The 20,464-nt window shown below is 32.2% G+C and overlaps 1 protein-coding gene across 1 annotated transcript; it reads right to left on the reverse strand.

Moving 5' to 3' along the window:
• Nucleotides 1-3,226: 3,226 nt before the first annotated feature.
• Nucleotides 3,227-20,228, reverse strand: LOC139494067 (uncharacterized). Its single transcript, XM_071282237.1, has 8 exons — nt 20,142-20,228; nt 16,033-16,189; nt 10,415-10,532; nt 8,340-8,393; nt 7,722-7,801; nt 5,249-5,414; nt 4,473-4,555; nt 3,227-3,474 (listed from the first exon to the last, which is right to left on the reverse strand). The coding sequence occupies exons 1-8, from the start codon at nt 20,226-20,228 to the stop codon at nt 3,227-3,229; spliced, it is 993 nt and encodes a 330-aa protein (XP_071138338.1).
• Nucleotides 20,229-20,464: the final 236 nt, after the last annotated feature.

The following is a 20,464-nucleotide window of genomic DNA, read 5'->3' on the forward strand; positions in this document are numbered from 1 at the left end:
TTAATATGGATATTTCTAATAAATGTAATATTCTTAGGATATCACTAATAAATGTAATGTACTTAGGATATTTCTAATAAATGTAATGCTAACAAAAATACTTCCAGTAAATGTTATGGTAATAAGGAAATATGTTAATATGGATATTTCTAATAAATGTAATGTTAATACGAATATTTCAAGTAAATGTAGTGTTAAAACGAATATTTTCAGTAAATGTAATATAAATCAGAATATATCCATTTAAATTAATGTTTATACAAACATTTCACGGAAATGTAATATAAATCAGAATACATCCATTTAAAGTAATGTTTATACGAATATTTTCAGTAAATGTAATGTGTATACGAATATTTCCGGTAAAGTTAATGTTAATGTGAATATTTCTAATAAATGTAAAATGTAACGTTGATATAAATATTTCTAAAAAATGTACAATGTAATGTTGATATAAATATTTCTTATAAATGTAATGTTCATTATTTCTACTACAGTTATGCACTGTACACACTTGAGGAACGAGGTGTGTCGTTTTGTAAGAGTAATTTACGACTCTTGCGTACTTCCGTTACTGTTAGTACTTCGTGTACGTGTTGTGATAGCGTTGCGTCATCAGAAATCAGCATCCCATCATTTGTTGTAACTTCAACTGGTGGGTTTAATCTCAGAGCAGTTGCAGCTGAAACGGAAAAAAATAACATGAAATGAAAAGCATTCAATTGCGAATGTAAGCGTACAAACAGAACTTGTTTACTGGGTTTACAAAGACAGATAGTAAAAAAATCCAGAAGGATTGGCAAAACATATATTTTTCAAATTGAATGTGAAAATATAAAAAAAATCTATACAGAGAAAAAAACTTAAAAAATAAAAGCAAAAAAATGAAGAACCCTTATCCATACCCTCATACCTGCATAAATTCAGTTTTGATACTGAAATCAAATCAAACGTTGAGCTATTACGGATAAACATATTAAAATAGAAATTATAAGTAATTACATTGGTGATTGTATTTGATCTCTTGAAGAGGATTGTTGATTGCTGTGTGTTGGTTGACAATTTGATGTACAGTGGCAAACATTTATTAAATGTACAATATGTAAGTTCCACCTTTGATGAAGTGTGAAAAATATAATTTGGGAAAGTTGTATAGGGACAGTAATTTTGCCTTATTTAACATAGGCATCTTAGACACCCTCAGAGTTGTTGCAAAGGTGAAAACGTGAAGAGTATGTGAGTGTGGGTTTCACGTTACACAGGATGTCGGATTTACAATTCTCTTATCGATCGGACGTATCATTCGTTTAAAATCGGCAAATTACCGATTGCGGATATGGTTGGTCATTAATAAATTCCGCCCATCCTGCCTCCCATTATTTTCTTAACGTGCGTCTACGTGAATTAAATTTTCTTCATCGAGTTATGAGGTTAGAACATCGAAAAAAACTCAGATATACATACCCAGAAGTTTGCTTTATTTTCAATACTGCCGGAGCCGGCAATACCGCAGGAGATTTCTTTTTGACTTAAAATAAAAGTCGATCGTTCACTCATAATGTACACTTACTTATTTTCGAGAGTAGAAAATTAACAGGAATATAATTTTGAAAATAAGTTGTTTTACATAAGTTTTACCTGCAAAGTGTAGTCCAACTACATTACTTGCAAATATTTCTTTCCTTTTTCGTCCATCGAGAGACCGCACAACAAACATATGCCTTCAAAAGTAAGATATATATATCAAGTTAAACCTCTTTGCACAGTATCATGAAAGAGGGACGAAAGATACCAAAGGGACAGTCAAACTCATAAATCTAAAATAAACTGACAACGCCATGGCTAAAAATGAAAAAGACAAACAGACAAACAATAGTACACATGACACAACATAGAAAACTAAAGAATAAACAACACGAACCCTACCAAAAACTAGGGGTGATCTCAGGTGCATAAATAACGTCAACAGGAAGTAACTATTGTTGATCAGATCTCGAATACCCATACTGTGGTGTGTTGTCTTTTATTAGGGAACATCTTCCGAATCAAGATTTTCGACTCTCCGGACTTTCCCGAAGTCCTGCGTTAACCTTAATTGTCGAGTTTATGAACTTCGGTCCATGCTTGGAAGTTGGTCTGAGACATGTTCCCATTCTTAAAATCATTCCAGCCAATACCGGAAGAACATAGTCAGGTCATAAGTCAACCATTCAGAACCAGTATATACATGTATGCTAAATGATGATTTTCGAATGTCATGAATATGGAATGATATTATTAGCTATGTACCGTAATGCACAAGCAAAATTATTCAAACGTAAGCTACATTATACATCATATATATAGGACTGAATAATAGATTATTATCGCCCAGTTATAAATATTAGTCATGTATACATACTACACAGTAAATAAACCTGAAATCGTTACACCAGTCAAACACGTCGAGAAAGATCATTACAGTGAAACATGTTTGCAGTCAGAATGGAATTGCGTTAAAATACAATTTATTAAACACTTCCTTCCAAAGATTTTATCATTTTTTTTTTAAATTGTCCGTCCTAGTATTCTTTCCCAATTCAATGTATATCAGTTAAGGTGGTACCTACCATTACAGGGAGATAACTCCGTAAAAATCAGTTAAACGTTTTAATAACTTTGTATTGCTAAAGAAACACTAAGATTCTCAATGATCAAAATTCGTGTTTGTCAAACTGCTGTATAACCAATGAAATTTTTCTGATAAAGTGGTTTGTTCAATTTTTTTTTGAAATTTTGTATTTTTTGTCAAAGGGTCAAGGTAAACATTTTGTCAAAATTTTATCAAAAATAAACAAGCCAAATTAATATTAGTCAAGGCGTTGGGTACCACCTTTATGTCAAAGTGTCAACATAAAAAATCACTTGTAAATTCGTGTTTGTTGTGCTTGTGCTTCGTGGCAATCGGATGAATTAAGTAATTTCCAACCGGTTTTTGCGGTTTGTTCTTTTATAGTGCTGTTATACCACTATCCCAGGTAAAAGAAGGGTTGAGGGCTCACAAACATGTTATAAGAACTCCGCCACATTCCATATGAGCCTCTAATTTACTTACGCTCGAGTTGGTTTCTGTTTGATATCATTGTTTTGTTGTATCACCAAAAGTGTCGTTGCTTTTCTCGTTTGAACTATTTAACATTTTTCATGTCGTAGCCTTTTATAGTTAAACTAATAGAATTGTTCATTGTTATATGTCGTACGATGACTTATAGTTGCCTTCATCCACGTTATTTTTATATCCATACCTTTCTTGGTTTGCCGAATAATGCGAGTTATGTTGAAAATCGCCATCTTGGTGTACTGTCCACGTGCATCCATTTTTTACCGCCATCAGACGACTTCCGGTAAAAGCCATAAGCTCACGATCAGATTCAATGTATGTGCCGTCATTTTCAAGACAGATGTACTGCGGTTTATACCCAAGCATGTGTAATGCTGTGAAGAAACAGAGGTGATAAAATAGTCCAACAGGGGATGGCCGATGGTGATATTGAAAATAATAATATTTTTTGGAAGGAGGTAATATTAAAAGAGTTATTGATAGATAAAAATAAACTCATCATATATACCAGGATTGAAATTTAGTAATGGACCAGACACGTGTTTCATCTACAAAAGACTCATCGGTAACGCTCGAATGAAAAAAAGTTAAAAGGTCAAATAAATTAGAACTACGAAGATTTGCGTGCTTGGTTTTGTTGAAAGAACTTTTTGGGTTCGTGTTGTTTATTCTTTAGTTTTCTATGTTGTGTCATGTGTACTATTGTTTGTCTGTTTGTCTTTTTTCATTTTTAGCCATGGCGTTGTCAGTTTATTTTGGATTTATGAGTTTGACTGTCCCTTTGGTATCTTTCGTCCCTCTTTTAGTACATGAAAATATTTAAATGCATTCACAAATATTATTTAATGAGAAACCGCTCACAGTGCGGTAACAATGCATTTAACTTTAAACATTGACATTTGTATTTCGAGTTTTTGATTTTCTTAAAATTTTAAGGTGCAATCACATATCATTTTGGGTTTTTAGAAGACTTTAAAGCATACATATATTTTGATATATTGAAAAACAGATGTATGGTGTAGTGGTAAACGCATCGGACTACAAGCACACAGGTTCCTGGTTCGATCCCCGTTTCGGTGGAAAAAATCAGGGACCGGATTTTAAGCTCTCCCTTGACACCACTTGCGAATATGGTCTTGAATAACGACAATCGTGCATCGAAAGAGGACGATAAATGGCTGGCCCATGTTAAGAGAGAGCAATATCTCTTGCACGTAAAAGACACCATTGTAGATTTCAAACATGAGTCGGCTAATGACAAATCAACACTCGCACAAACAAAATGGGAAGTGATTAATATAAGTTGTTTCCATTTCCGCTATAAATAAATATGTTTGAACTAACAGATCTTAAAAAAACCATTTTAACTTACCTTGTTCACACAAATCTTCCAATGAGAAACACAAAATCATGACAGATTTCTGTCTATCATGACTAAACACGTGGAAGGCTGCACTGAAAGAAAGAATTTTCAATTGAATGTTAAACTTGGTGTATCTAATACTATATAATTACTAAGATATTTGTTCTTGCATTCCCACAAATAAAAGAATACATTTATATTTTGTACATGTAGACTATCCGCTTTAATCAACGGTTCAGAATATAATACATGCTGGGTATCATTTTGCAAAGCGTACACCAAAAAATTGTGATAAGTTAAAATGTTCTCAAATATGAAAATTCAACCAATGGCGTGGCATTATATACATTTTTGGTTTATCATAACAATGAAATTAGCTACAATATCCACCATCAGAGACAGATTTAGGGTGTCGGGCTGCGGTCCCCCGATTTTTTTTGTTGGAAAAATTATATGGTTGATTATATAGGGAATCACTGAGGCATGACTGCAGCATGCCCCCTGTAAGGCAGTCAGTGGGTCCCCCTTCGGAAAGTTTCTAGATCCGCCTCTGACTATGGTTGTAACACTACGGACTAGGCCATACACAACTAAATATCTTAAATCTAACTATATACATATATGTTCACATGCATTTAACTTCGAAATATGTTGGAGTTAACCTAACTTTAGAAAACGCTATAAAGATTCATGATACATATTCCGGTAGGAAAACAGGATTATACCCCTCACTTCTTATGACGTCGTCCAATGAAATTAGTGTATTTTGGACATATTCCTAGTACCTTTGAGAGGAGTTATATTGACGCGATCTTGAATTCTTCCACTGTTCATTCTTCGCTAAAACCATCAAAGTTTTGTCTTTACTTCTATGTAAAGATTCGTCGTTTTCTATTTCAGTGCCATCTTCTTCCAAAACTAATCGGCCATTGATATTGAATTCTAAACTAACTGAAATGTAAGGTGTATCACAAAGTAACATATCGATTTGAGTTATTCGATTTTGCTATCTTAATTAACTTGTTTTTCTACTGATATCATTTGACATAATTTTTTTTATTTTTTGCACAAATTCGATTCTATTTGATATATCCTATAAATAAAGGCAACAGTAGTATACCGCTGTTCGAAATTCATAAATCTGGTTTACAAACTATAACTGACGGAAACGCATCAAATATCAGAGGAGAACAACGACACAACAGAAACACATCATTAAAATGTAACACACACAGAAACGAACTATAATATAACAATGGCCATTTTTCTGATCTGGTATGGGACATTTTAAGAAAAAAAATGGTGGGTTGAACCTGGTTTTGTAGCATGCCAAACCTCCCGCTTTTATGGCAATGTTAAATATAACATCAAAATGACAACATTACATGACAAGACTACAATACAAATAAATGGGAGAACAAATAGGACGGAGAAACACACGAATAATAGCTAACAAAAGGTACCAGGTTTAAAATTTAATACGCCAGACGTGCGTTTCGTCCACACAAGACTAACCAGTGACGCTCGGATGAAAATAGTTCGAAAGCCAAAACAAGTACAAAGTTGAAGAGCACTGAGGACAAAAAAATCCAAAAAGTTGTGCCCAATACAGCTAGGGTTTTCTCCCGGGGATAAGAACATCGTTATTATTTAGAATAATTCATACTTTTGCAAACAGTAATTTTATATAAAAAAATGACTATATAATAGATATACATGATAAAACTGAAGTTGTGACTAACTACAGAATAAAAACGGAAACAATACATAAAACAACCTAATCCAGCACATAAAAGTACACAGTCGAGTTAGCCAAAGCCTCAACACATAAAGTAACGTCACATTAGAAATTCTGAAAAAAAACACACAAAATGACGTCACATTTGTGAAAATTACAATACTTATTAATATCAATATATAAACCGCATTTGAAAATATCATTGAAAGTTTAATAAGAGATCAGCATGTGTGTTACCTTCTGCATGCAGTTTGCCGTTTCATAATCTAAAGGATTGTGGGTAATTTCATTGTTCGTACCCCAAAATGAAAATTACTTCACGTCATTGATTGAATCCTCATTGTGAAAGAGGTGGTATGCCAATCACAAAAGTTTGATGTACGTTTGTGATAATATTACCAAGAATTAATTAGATTCTGAAAAGTCTAAATATTTCTAAACTTGAACTGGTAAGCTAAAACGGGCTCCTCTTCAAGTATTTGATTTCAGGTTGAACAGCTATCACAACCTTACTACATCACTAATAATGATTGTGAATTACAACAGACCATAGGTTAAAGAAATTGAGAGGAGTCGAAATGCAATACTGTTGTCAGATCATTTAATATTGGCTTTAATATTGAGTCACTTATATGGTATTTGCTTCGGAAATAAACACATTTATTCTAAAACCAGTGATTCATCAGTTGTTGGTATGATACGGGTTGTGTTCTTTTCATTTATTTTATAATGGCATGATACTAAACCCCTTACAGAAGGGATTATGCTTGATATTCATATGATGAAGATATAATCTTTCAATCAGTATAATTGAGTTCTGGAGCTTGCATGTCAGTAGTCCTTTGTATATTTATGTATCATTGTCATTTTGCTTAGTTTCTTTTGTTACGTATTCTGACATCGGACTCGGACTTCTTTTAAACTGAGTTTTGAAATTTTGGGTCATCAATGCTCTTTAACTTTATACGTATTTCCTTTCTGACTATTTTGATCACAGCGTCACTGATGAGTCTTCTGTAGATGAAACACGCGTCTGGCGTATCAAATTATAAGCCTGATACCTTTGATAACTATTAGCATGTCGAAATGTATTATTGTATTATTTATTTACAAAACCAGGTTCAACCCACCATTTTTTTCTTAAAATGTTCTGTACCAAGTCAGGAAAATGACAGTTGTTATCTTATAGTTCGTATCTAAGTATGGTACATTGTCGTTTGGTTTTTTGTTGCACGTTAGTGTTTCTTTTATTTTGTTGTTTTCCTCTTATAGTTTTCCCTCGGTTTTAGTTTGTAACCCGGATTTGTTTTTTCTCAATCGATTTATGACATTCGAACAGCGGTATACTACTGTTACCTTTATTTAGATGTGCGTATTGCTGTGTGTTTGTTTTTTTTCTACATTGCCGTGAGGTATAGGGCCGGGTTGATATCTAAAAAAAAAGTTTAACCCCGCCGCATTTGTTTGCCTGTTCTTAGTCAGGAGCCTCTTGTTATTCTTTAAATTACTTGATACAGTACCTGAGTTTCTAAGTGATTTATAACCTTCTGTTACCATAACTATTCTCTTCTCTCGATCAGCACTCCATACTTTGACACAACTGCAATTTCAAACATTAAATAAAAATGGATTAAAACAATCGCTTTGCTATTCAAGTTTCCCTCAGAAAATGAAATGTAAAAGATTTTCAAAATAACGGCATCACTTTGAAACGTGTAGATCCTCTTAAAAACGTCTTTGGGTTTAAACAGTTTTCATGAGATAACTGAAGATATCTCAATATCAAAGAAAGAACTCGGATGAAATACTCGAACATTGTTAATGAAGTGTGAAATGTAGGGCGCGTTTGGCTTGACTGTTTTGTGTAAATGTTCTATAAGTAATAGTAAATTATTCAGATTTCAAAAACCGCCGAACCGTAAAATACATTTGTCGAGAACTCCTTCGGTTTAAATCAATTATTTGTTTGATTTGATATCTGAAATGCGAAATTCAAACTATGTACTATTAGCAGACGACTTTAGCTTCGAAAATAGATAATGCGAAATTAAAAAAATTATCAACTATAAAACCGAATGGTAAATTTTTCACAAAATATTAAAACTCAAGAATTAAAACTTGAATATAAAGTGACTTACAACAAAGATTTCAGTAAATCAGGGTTCGCCTTAACTTCGCCATCTATGTCTTTTCTGTAAACAAAATAATGACATATATTTAATGCTAAATATCTTATACATTTTTAATATTTATTTTTCTTCAAACTAAAAGATAAACAATTACTCAATGCTAATATCATACGGCATATTATTTTGTTTATAGTAAACCAAAAAGAAAAACATGCTATACAAAGGAAAAAAGTAATCATTATGCTTGAATTTTTAAATGACAAAATATTTGTTGAATTTGGAGGTGTACATTTTTCAATAAGTTGTCGGTATTCCTATGGGAACAAACTGTGCTCCTCTCCTTGCCGACATCTCTTATTTTCACATGAATCGTAGTTCCTTCAGACACTTGTCAAAAACAAAAAGATCAAAGAAGTCAGGTTATTAAATTTCAGATTCAGATATATTGATGATGCTCCTTCCACTAACAATCCAACTATTTCTGATTGGGTTCCATTAATATCGCCTTTGGTATTAGAAATTAATTAAACAACAAACACGGCTTCCTCCGCCTCATTTTTAGACTTATACCTAGAATTTGACATGCACGGTCATCTCATTACCAGAATCTATGACAAATGAGACGATTCTAATTTTGAAATTATCAATTTCCCCCTACCTTAGTAGCAATATACAAACTTCACCTGCATACGGGATATTATAAATTTTCAAAATTATTGATTAATATTCGGTATTCAAAAGCTTATAGCTCCTATTCAGATTTTGTAAAACGTCACACAATTCTGAAAAGAAAGTTGATGAACCAGGGTAGGTCTCGTCCTTCTGTTTTTAAAACAATAAAGTTCATCGGAAGGTATCAAGACCTTGTTGATAAATATGCCGTATCAACTTCACAAATAATACACGATGGTCTTGAAGTATAAATTCTAGGTACTGACGTTGTTTGTCTTCTTTATAACGTGTTAAAATATTCTTTATTTGTCTTTGTAAATATTTATTTTACTGTTTAGTCTGTTTAAGTGATATCCATTTGACGTGACTCTTACTTATGCATCCCGTCATTGTGCTGTTTTTCTATGGTAATTTTTGTGTTATTGTCTTTCATTTTTGCTAATGCGCTTTGTCTATATGCTTGTTTGTGTTTCTTTCATACATATGACGTGACTCTGTATTTTTATATCACGTCAATGCGTTAATGTGCTATGGTACATTATGTATTCTTGTTTTTCATTTTTTCTTATGTGTTTTGATTGTCTATTTGCCTTTTTGTGCTTCTTTGTTACATTTTTGTTTGTTTTTATAGTGATTATGGTTATAACACATTGTTGACTGGTGTACCCCTATTTTTGACATTTTACCTATTACGTATATAAAAAAAGAAGATGTGGTATGATTGCTAATGAGACAACTCTTTGCAAGAGACCAAATGATATAGAAAATAACAACTTCAGGTCCATATCTGTTTGCTTTGTTCACACATCTTTGTCAATATACAAGTAATGGAATTTGATGCGACTGTCATACAAGTGAAAGGTTTAGTTAGTTATAATGCCAGGTTTAATTCCCTATTTTATAAATAAGAGAATGGCGGTACCAAGTCAGGAATATGACAGTTGTTATCCATTCGTTTGATGAGTTTCAGCTTTTTATTTGCCATTTGATTAGGAACTTTCAGTGTGATTTTAAATTTTTTCAAACAAAACCAAGTACAAAAGAGGCAGGTACTGATAATAAAAATAGAACAGCCTATATGTTGTATTAAAAATATTAAAATTAGTTTCGTAAGGAGGAAGAAAAGGGTTAATAGATTTAGTATAACTGAAAATGCAATTACTTGGGAATCAGTGAACAACTATTTTACTCTGAGAGGGTTCATGGTATTTTTCAAAAAGGTATTCTGATTTCCAACAAAAAGAATATTTTGATCAGGGGAAAAGGGAGGTTCTGATTGTGAGTTTATGCCATTAAATTATATATTATATTAAGTTTTTGAATAAAAATAATATGATTTCGTGGTACAAAAACAATTTCTGAATTTAAAGAAAAATACATAATCCCCACTTTTTTATGTAACCAGAACTCACCCATGTTTTCTCCTCGTCCATATGCAAACTGCTAGGAAGATGATAAGTACCAGAATGGCGCCAGCTACACTTCCTGTACCGATGAGGTAAACCTTCCAACTTGTATATGTAGGCTTTTCTATAATAAAAATATACAATAAAAATAAATTTTATTTCGTGTTCTTTTAGTATGAAAATAGGGAGATGTGATATGAATGCCAAAGAGACAACTATGCACCAAAGTTAAAAAAAAATGGATGTTAGAAATTCAAAATAAGGCTTTATTGCTGCTTCTATTGGCCGTACAGCTAAGCTAGGCTCCTGAAATATGAGAGTCGGTTTTTACACGACAAAAGGTAGTAATCATTTGTCAATCAAATACGAACAGTTGCAACTCTTTCGGTCAACTGCGCTTCCCCAAACCATGCAGCTTATATATAGTTACCGGTGTACAACAGATTTTCATCTGTGGTACCGATAGCCAGTAGTTGGTTGTAACCTATTTCAAACGTTTCGCAACTTCAATCGTGCATTGCAATGCTATATTTATACGGTTTGTACCAAGAAACCAGTGTCTTTTGCATACACACTTCTTTGTTGATAAACCAGATGAATGTGTTCACGATATAAGATAATCGTCATAATCAAGAAACTTCAAGCTTTTTTCCGACATTGTTCTTAGAATCTTACAACAAATAAGGATGGTCAATCTTTCGATCAAAAAGCGTGTCAAACTAAAAACTGTAAGTATTGTATTAGTTGCATCTCCTAACGCGATAAATAGGAGCAAGAAAACAGATTTCATTGCCAAGAATCTGTCCGGTTTAAGGGAGATAACTCAATTTGATAACAATTATTTGTATCGAGAAGGACGATAATACATCCTCGCTCCACATGGGGTTACTAGATAATTTGACAATTGCGATAAGACGCACATTTAAGGGGTTGAACACCCGCTGGTCTGTAAGATAACTTCAGTGGAAACCAATACCAGATGTTATCGCTAAAATAATTTTGATTCATGTTTTCTAAGTTTTGGTTCAATTTGTAAAATTAATTGAAGGCCGGAGTTCCGATCTTTGTTGAAACCGGGGACTACTGAATTAGTTTCTTAGTCCTAGTTGAAACATTAAAACGGCGCAAGATGTTTGACCCAAATTGGTAAATGAAAAATGCATATAAATAAATTATATTTTCTTATTCAAAATGGATTGTTAATCAAACTGACTGAAATGTATTTGAAATTTTAGTTCAAGTAACACAATTGGCCGAAATGTCGTTGTCTTACGAGTCTTTATTTTATTTTTTATGTGTATATATGTAACAGGTACCTTGAGAATTCGGAATGTCTGTCGTTTAATTCAATTTTAAAATTCATTGACAGTTAATAATTATTAAATGTACACTCACTTTGAGCATGGAAGTAATATTACTTCTAATAAGTTCTATGCTTTGAGTGAGGATAACAGCACAATTCCGCGGGTTCTGATTTGTTTTTCGTAAATTCTTTTGTTATAAATGAGGCCGTTAGTTTTCTCAATTAAATAATTCCATATTTTTTTAATGTTGGGGCCTTTTATATCAGACTATACCAGAGACATATAGTTGGATACGACCACCTATACCAAGTCAGGAATATGACAGTTGTTACATGTATCCATTCGTTTTATGTGTTTTATCATTTGATATTGCCATTTGATTACGGACTTTTCGTTTTGAATTTTCCTCGGAGTTCAGTATTTTTGTGATTTTACTTTTTTTGTTTGAACTTTGGTGGACAGTTGTCTTATTGGCAATCGTATCACATTTTTTTTGGTTTTCATATTTATGTTCGATGTGTACTGGTAGATAACTCAAGTTATCTTCAAATCGGTACTTTAGATCTTTTGTATTCTGTAGATAAGTTTCATGCCCAATGTACAGGGAAGCATTTTCCTACTAATTTTAAGAGTTTGGTCTTGTGTTGTGCTTTTATACCACAGATAAATTTGAGCACTCGCAAACATTTTAAACCCCGCCGAATGCCACGGTTTCTAGTTTTGTTTTATAAAGTCAGGAACAAATTATTTGTTATTATGAAGTTGTCGTTTCTTGTTATCCACAAGAGAAAATATGACACAGAAATTTTGTTAGTCTTATGTGTGTGTGTGTATTTTTTCAATTTTTTTTTATATGTTACGGAGTTTTGTGTGACGTTCTTTTCGCTAAATTATATATATTTATAACATTATTGTATTGAATACCCCCCCCCCCCCCCTCCTTTTGCGTTAAAGACCCATTGGTGACTATGGGTTGTTTTCTGCTCTTTTGTCGGGTTGTTGCCTCTTTTTATAACTCATTTCCCGTTTCCATTCTCAATTCTATTGAAGTTATAAAGCTACTATACGATATGGGTTAAGATAATTGATAAAAGCCATACAGTAACTTATACGGTTGCACGAAGATAGTGAGAAAGCGTCATTTCAAAAGCAGATTCTACATTTTGTTTGTATCTACGTTATGACAATTAACACTCTTAAATCATGTCTGAAAATAAAATCTCGGAAATGTCATATTTGTTGACCCTTTCCTGTTTTTAATAAAAATAATACAAGATTCCAGCATCGTTTCCACCATATATCCACCTCGAGTATCCACAGGTATATAGCCTGAAGCTGACATGTTAATTGTCATACAAGTACCTGTTCAAAGCTAACAATCTTTATCGTTTTGTGAAGAAATTATTGACTTTTTATTTAATATTGTTTCGGTTCAATGAATTTTAATTCAGTTGAAGAGCTTGGGATAAAATAAAATGACAAGGCAATTCTATAAACAGCAGTTTATTTTCATTTTATACAAGAATACTGTTATATTTAGATATATATGTTAGTTTCGATTATTTTAGTCATCATCAAGTTTCTTTTTGACGGCGAATGTAAATTTATATCATCATATGGTAAAACGTGTCTTAAAAGGGGTTAACTTTCTAATGTATTGTGCGCACACATTATTCGTATATTTAGTTTTAAGAAATTAATAACAGAAACTTGGTTTTGAAGAAAAATCTATTATCTGATTTTAACTTGCCGTATCAAGTGGTCGAATTCAGTGGTGTATTATATATGCTGTTTTATGCATGCACTGTTAAAGTGCGACGAAATGGAATTGTTCTCCTTTATGATTGTGTATTCAAATCGTGAGAAAATAGCCTTATTGCGGACCTGTTTTTGTATTGTTATGAGTTACAATTTATGACAAAAATAAGCAAAGACCCATCGAAACAACATCTGATAAACAAATTTAATAATACTTTTAGATATTTGGATGATATTTTGGCTCTCAATAATTTTTTTTAGATGGTGACGTTCCCTTGTCACCATCTTACGGTGTTTATATATCTCAACTTGTACGATTCGCTCGTGTGTGTAACAATGTTTTCGATTTTAACGAGAGAAATTTATGTATTACTGAAAAATTATTACACCAGGGTTTTCGATATCACAAACTAGTCAAAACATTACTAAATTTTATCATCGGTATAAAGACATCATTCGTAAATATAGCTCAACATGCAGACTTCTAATACGTTCAGGTATTTCACATCCAATTTTTTATGGTAATATTCTTTATAAAGCACAAAGGTGTCAGTATTCACCTCAGAAACTTACAAAACCTTTGAATAGACTTATTAAGAAGGGATATAATTACGATACTGTTGTCAAGTCATTAAAGATTGCATATTTTGGCGTTAATATTGAGTCACTGATAAGGTCTTTGCATCGGAACTAAACACATTTATTCTAAAATACAGTTGTTGGCATGACACGGGTTATGTTCTTCTCATATATGTTATGATGGTATGATACTAAATCCCTAACGGGAAGGATTGTGCCTGATGTTCATATGATGAAATCATAATCTTTCAGTCAGTTTAATTGAAGTCTGGAGCTGGCATGTCAGTTAACTGCTAGTAGTCTGTTGTTATTTATGTATTATTGTCATTTTGTTTATTTTCTTTGGTTACATCTTCTGACATCAGACTCGGATTTCTCTTGAACTGAATTTTAATGTGCGTATTGTTATGCGTTTACTTTACTACATTGGTTAGAGGTATAGGGGGAGGGTTGAGATCTCACAAACATGTTTAACCCCGCCGCATTTTTGCGCCTGTCCCAAGTCAGGAGCCTCTGGCCTTTGTTAGTCTTGTATTATTTTAATTTTAGTTTCTTGTGTACAATTTGGAAATAAGTATGGCGTTCATTATCACTGGACTAGTATATATTTGTTTAGGGGCCAGCTGAAGGACGCCTCCGGGTGCAGGAATTTCTCGCTACATTGAAGACCTGTTGGTGACCCTCTGCTGTTGTTGTTTTTTATTTGGTCGGGTTGTTGTCTCTTTGACACATTCCCCATTTCCATTCTCAATTTTATTAAAAAGGTTATACAAGTATTGTTACGAAAAAGAGTCAAAAGGACCAGTTAAAATGCAACTAGTCACTGGGGGAGTTGTCTCATTGACAATCTGCCATCATACAGCTACTGCTAAACTCCTTTTTTTTTTTTTTTTTTTACCAAATATGAATAGAAACTATTTAATCCCATTAATTACAAAAAAAAATGTGATTGTGTATTGATAAAACACTCAGTTGAACGTGCATCTATTTAATACAATGCGTTAACTTTTAGATTACGATTGCATATTCTCATACTTTATTTAATATCGGTTATAAGCACGTGATAACAAACACAAACAAAAACTTTGAATATATAATTAACTTCAATAATAAAAACGTGAATTTTATATTATTTATTGTTTTGTAATTCCTTCAGCCCTAAACCAAGTTAATACAAAACGTCGTTTACACTATATCACATGAATTATTATGTCTCAGCATGACTGTATAAACAAGATTGTGTAACAGGCTACTATCTGTTTACACAAACAATGTATCCTGTTGTCAAATAGAAATTGATAGAATAAAAACTTAAAATCGCCTACTTTTAAATCAAATTTGGTGCAAGGAGACAATAACCAATTTAAAAATAAACTGCACCACATTAAACTATAACTTTTCATCTTTCTCTTGGTCACAACAGCTAAGGAATGTCATCAGTAAAAGTATTTTATTTATTTTTTCAAAGCTGACCACTTTCCCTAAAAATGGCATTTTCTGTAAGAATAACGGCAAATGTAAGCCATTTGACACCACTGTATGAAAAATCTAAATTTGTTGCATGAAGTTTAAACATTATTTTAAAATAATTTATATCATTAAAAAGAAGACACATTAAGGATTCTGGTGATCACAACAGCTAAGAAAACAACCGGGAAGAAAATTGAATATCGTCTTATAAAGATTATTTTCCATATAACTTCTATATAACGATTGTCTCCATGTAGGGTATCTGAATTCACGCATGCGCAATGTCGACCGGACTGATTCTTGACAATGGCTGGTTCGTATAGTCATGATAAAATGTCGGTGTATGATGACCAGGTGATATAGCACGTTTGAACTCAGGGTTGATTTAGTGGTTTATTATAAATGATGTGTAAAATGATGTCTTTATGTCACATTAACATGTTGTGGTCCATAGTATATGTGTAATAGTTGCCACTGTGCGTAAAGCAGCAGTCAGTAAATCAATCTAATTACCTTTACAACTAGGTAAGTCTGCGATATTCAGTTTCTTTTTTTCAGACCACCATCCACCATGTCTACAGTAAAGATTTTTCGGTCCTTTAAACTCGTACTTTGGGAGTCTACAGGAAAGTTCAACTGTTGAGTTGATAGTCCGTTTGTTAGTAGACACCTATATAATGACAAAACAATCGTCAATGTTTGTTTTTTTTCCTTTTTAATTAATGATTATATAAGGGTTTTGTAAAACCTTTGTATATAAATAAGGAGATATAGCACGATAACAAATGGCAAAACTCTCCAACAGAGACCAAATGACGTATAGAAGTTAACAAGGTCACCGAACGGCCTTCAATCATTTGCAAAGCCCATACCGCATAGTAAGATTTTTAAATCAAAAAAGACAAATGTAAAACAGTTAGTAAAAAACTAATGGTCTGATTTATGTACAAAACAAATATAACGAAAAACAAATATGGTATACAGCAGCTTACAACAACTGAATTACAAGCTACTGACTTGGAACATGCACATACATCTTGAGACGGGGTTAAACATCACGGTTTGCTGGTACCAAACCCTCTCCCTAACCTTGAAAAGTGGTGTAATGATACGACATAAGAATCAGTTAGAAGGCTTTTCTAATAAAATCGATATAAAAACCAGGACAAATCTTATGCAAAAGACACAATGTACAGATATGACAGTACTCGCAATTACTGAAAGCTAGTTCATAGCCAATCACAACTAATACTGAAAAGATCATGCGTCTAATGCCAAACTATCAATCAGTAAACATGCATGTTTGTTTTACTTTGCATATGGGCGTTTTTCAATAAAAGCGCAACTTTCAGACCTAAAAAAAATGGAAAATCAACTTGTCTAAAATTTAATTTCAAGAGTTATTTTGAATACTTCTATTATAGACCTGTAAACCGGGCAAAAAGTGCAATCTTAAATATTCTTTAAAATGATATTATTTTCATAATTTGTGTACTGTTTCGTAGGGGACTTTTGTTTCCGTTTCGCACTTGTAACAGGTATCCACTTTTAAGTATTTTCCCATTTTCTATAATTTTATCAAAAATTCAAAAAGCGAACTTTCAAAAAGCGAAAGCTCAAAACTGAACATTCGTTTAAGTATTTCTAAAAACTAAGTTTATGATTTTTAAATTTTAACTACTTGGTGAAATCTGGGACTTTTATATTTTATTTTCAAAATTTCCAATAAAAAAATTTGGAAGTCTGATACTTAAATTTAGATCAAAAAAAAAATTTGAATGTTGTTTTTTTTTAAATTTTTAATAGATAGGTGTTACACGGACCTAAACCCTTGAGGTGGTTCAATAAGGAATTATTACAACAGTTTAACATAGATTTATTAGTGTGTCGTTTTTATTTTCTGCTTCCAAATTCTGTGTAGCAATTATTAAAATATCACTGAAACTTATAAAAATTTGTGACAAGCGATATGTATGACTGTTCTTTCATCCTCATGTGCCTGTTGTCTACAATTGTTCGACTTGTGTTTAACCGAAAACAATGTCACGTTGAACATCTCTAAACAATTATGGACATGCATGAGAACGAAAGTACAAGCAAACGAACTCGTCGTAATTTTAAACTAACTTTAATAGAAACTCGTTTAATTCTTACATTTGGAGGAAATAACTAAAAGAATAACAAAATGGTTTGTAGATTGAAATCAATATACGTTGTGATATCCTGTAGTCGCTTATATTTACGTTATTTGGTCTCTGGTAATGGGGTTGTCTCATTCGCAATCATATCCCATCTACCAGTAATTATTTTTACATTAGAATTTGTTTTATCAAAAGATAGACATTTACTATTAGTTCTTACTTGGACGTTTTCAATAAAGTTTATCAAGTTAAAACATTGTTCCACACATCTAGGAATTACTCGACTCCAACTTCCATTCGGAAAACATAGTGCTTGGTTTGGTCCTTGTAATAAGAAATCGTTTCGACATTTGAATGTGACATTATATATGCCTTTTCCTTTAAGTCTGGCTTCGAGGTCCAATGCATAGTTTTCTATTGATTCAATATTTGTATTACCAATGTCCTTTTTTCTGGTAATATAATCTTTGCATACTGCAATTGTAAAATGTCTGTATAAATATACCGTTGAAAATCCATTCAAGCTTTACTAAATGTAAGAGTAAGACGGCATTTAGAACGTGCTTTAAGGTTCTTATTTTATTTTGGATAATTTCTGATTATGTTACCAAGTTAGTTAAAATTAAAGAAACCAAGTTATTTCAAGGTAAAGAAAACCGAAAATTTTACGGTATCAGTATATGTCGTTGGTGGTTAAAAGGGCCTAAATTAGACTATCTTTCAACTATGATAAGATATCTCGTCTTTCATTTCTGCCAATTTAATGTGCTGTGTCTATATGCCTTTTTGTGTTTATTTGATACATATGACGCGGCTTTGTACTTTGACATCACGTCCTTGTGTAATTGTGCTATTGTAAATTTTGTCTATATGACTTTTTGTGCCTTCTTTGTTACACGTTTGTTTGTTTTTTAGTGATTAAGATTATATATATAACACAATGTGACTTCTGCACTCCTACTTCTGTTTGGTTTTTTTGTTCACACATCGTTGACAATATAATGGAATCTTATGCGACTGTCATGCAAGTGAGAAGTTTAGCTAGTTTTGAAACTAGGTTTAATCCACAATTTTCTACATAAGAAAATGTCTGTACCAAGACAAAAACATGACAGTTGTCATCCATTCGTTTGATGTGCTTGATCTTTCGATTTTGCCATTTTATTAGAGACTTTCCGTTTAGAATTTTCCTCAGAGTTCATTATTTACGTGATTTAACTTTTTACAGCCACTAATGAAATGACGATTTTGTTTAGACAGGCGTTATAAAAATGATAGTTTAAACAATTACACGTGCGAAGAACAGTATATACAAAAAAAAAACATTATTGACACTTAAACATTTTGGGTATTATGTAGAATGTAAAACAAAACACCGGAATGTACGTTTAAGAAAAATTGAATAGAATAAAGTGTCCGGATTTACTGTTTTTGAATATTTTAGTTTGTTTTCGTTCTATTTTAAACCTACATTCTGTTTGTGAAGCTATACCAAAGCAGAAAGACAGGATCAACACGATGATTGCGCTCCTGCGTATTGTTACGTCGATCATACTGTGTTTTAGTTGTTTCTTGCAAACCGTTTACTGGCACAAGAACTATAGTTCTGAAATATGAAGTATAAAAAACGTAATTGTAATAGACTGAAATCATAAAGCAAATTATATATTACTACTTGGGTAAAGGGGTGCTCAATATGGTAACCCATGGCAAGACCTCGAAAAACACAATTAAGAAGTCCGATAACAGTTCTTTGATTGATATTTCCTTTGAAACATAAAAAGTGTTGTTCATATACTTGTAATACTAATGGTATTCCATCGTGGGGTTCGTGTTTTTCAGTCTTTGGTTTTCTATGTTTTGTTTTATGTGCTCTTATTTGTCTGTTGGTCTTATTTGTTTTTGGTCATGGCGTTGTCATTTTGTTTTCGATTTGTGAATTTGAGTGTATCTCTTGTATCTTCCGCCTCTATGATACAGTAAACTGTTTTATGAAGTATTAAAAAGACGAGAATTGATGTTTAAAATATGTTGAGCTTACCTCTTATTGTGATTATAAACAGGGTTAACTTCCGGTTAGATAAATTTTTATCAAAAGTTTATAAAGATTAGACGCAACATTGTTGAATGATAACAACTATGCATTGTTCTAATACTTGAAAAATTTTGTTTTGCTTTATTATTTGCTGGACATCGTAAGAAAAAGATGTAAATAGTGACAAGGGAAACATATCTTTACATAGTTGGTCAGTGTGTTGAAAGTGGCATTAAACATTAAAAATCAGCCAATCAGCCATTTTCACACATGCTGCGAGAAAAATCAAATAACCTATAAGAAATGAATTTACTCATTTTACATGCTAAAAAATCATGTGATCATCATGAAATTTAAAAGATTCTGTGTCATTTTTATGGAGAAGCCATAGTGTTATTTCGTTTTACAATCTACAGGCTTGTGAAACATATTTTTTTCACATTCACTTTGGCAAAGTCGATGACCTCGAATGGTGTCCTTATTTCTTTATTCTTTGTTTTTAAACCATTATTCTCTATTCTTGTTTTGTCCATTATCAGTTATTCTTTATTTGTTATTCTATTTTGTAAACCCAATTTAGAGCCCCATAAACACCTTTTCTATATTTGTTTCAGTATTTTACATATTTTCAGTGTTCCAGAGATTATAAAAAATCGATTTATAAAATGCTATTGAATAATCGGGTGCTAAAAAATATAATTTCGAGATTGATGGGCAAAATAAAACGAATAAAGAGAAATGCATAGAAAAATTGAAGGATGCAGAAATC

The sequence above is a fragment of the Mytilus edulis genome, chromosome 11 (assembly GCF_963676685.1).
Source record: "Mytilus edulis chromosome 11, xbMytEdul2.2, whole genome shotgun sequence".
Classification (NCBI taxonomy): domain Eukaryota; kingdom Metazoa; phylum Mollusca; class Bivalvia; order Mytilida; family Mytilidae; genus Mytilus; species Mytilus edulis.

Bases quoted from the DNA above. Each gene is read 5' to 3' on its own strand.
- LOC139494067 (XM_071282237.1), bottom strand. From the start codon at position 20,228: ATGGACAAAACAAGAATAGAGAATAATGGTTTAAAAACAAAGAATAAA. The intron at 7,802-8,339 runs GTAAGTCACTTT...TTGAAATTGCAG, and splicing joins GATTTACTGAAATCTTTGTT to TTGTGTCAAAGTATGGAGTG. The intron at 3,475-4,472 runs GTAAGTTAAAAT...GTTTCTTCACAG, and splicing joins GGAAGATTTGTGTGAACAAG to CATTACACATGCTTGGGTAT.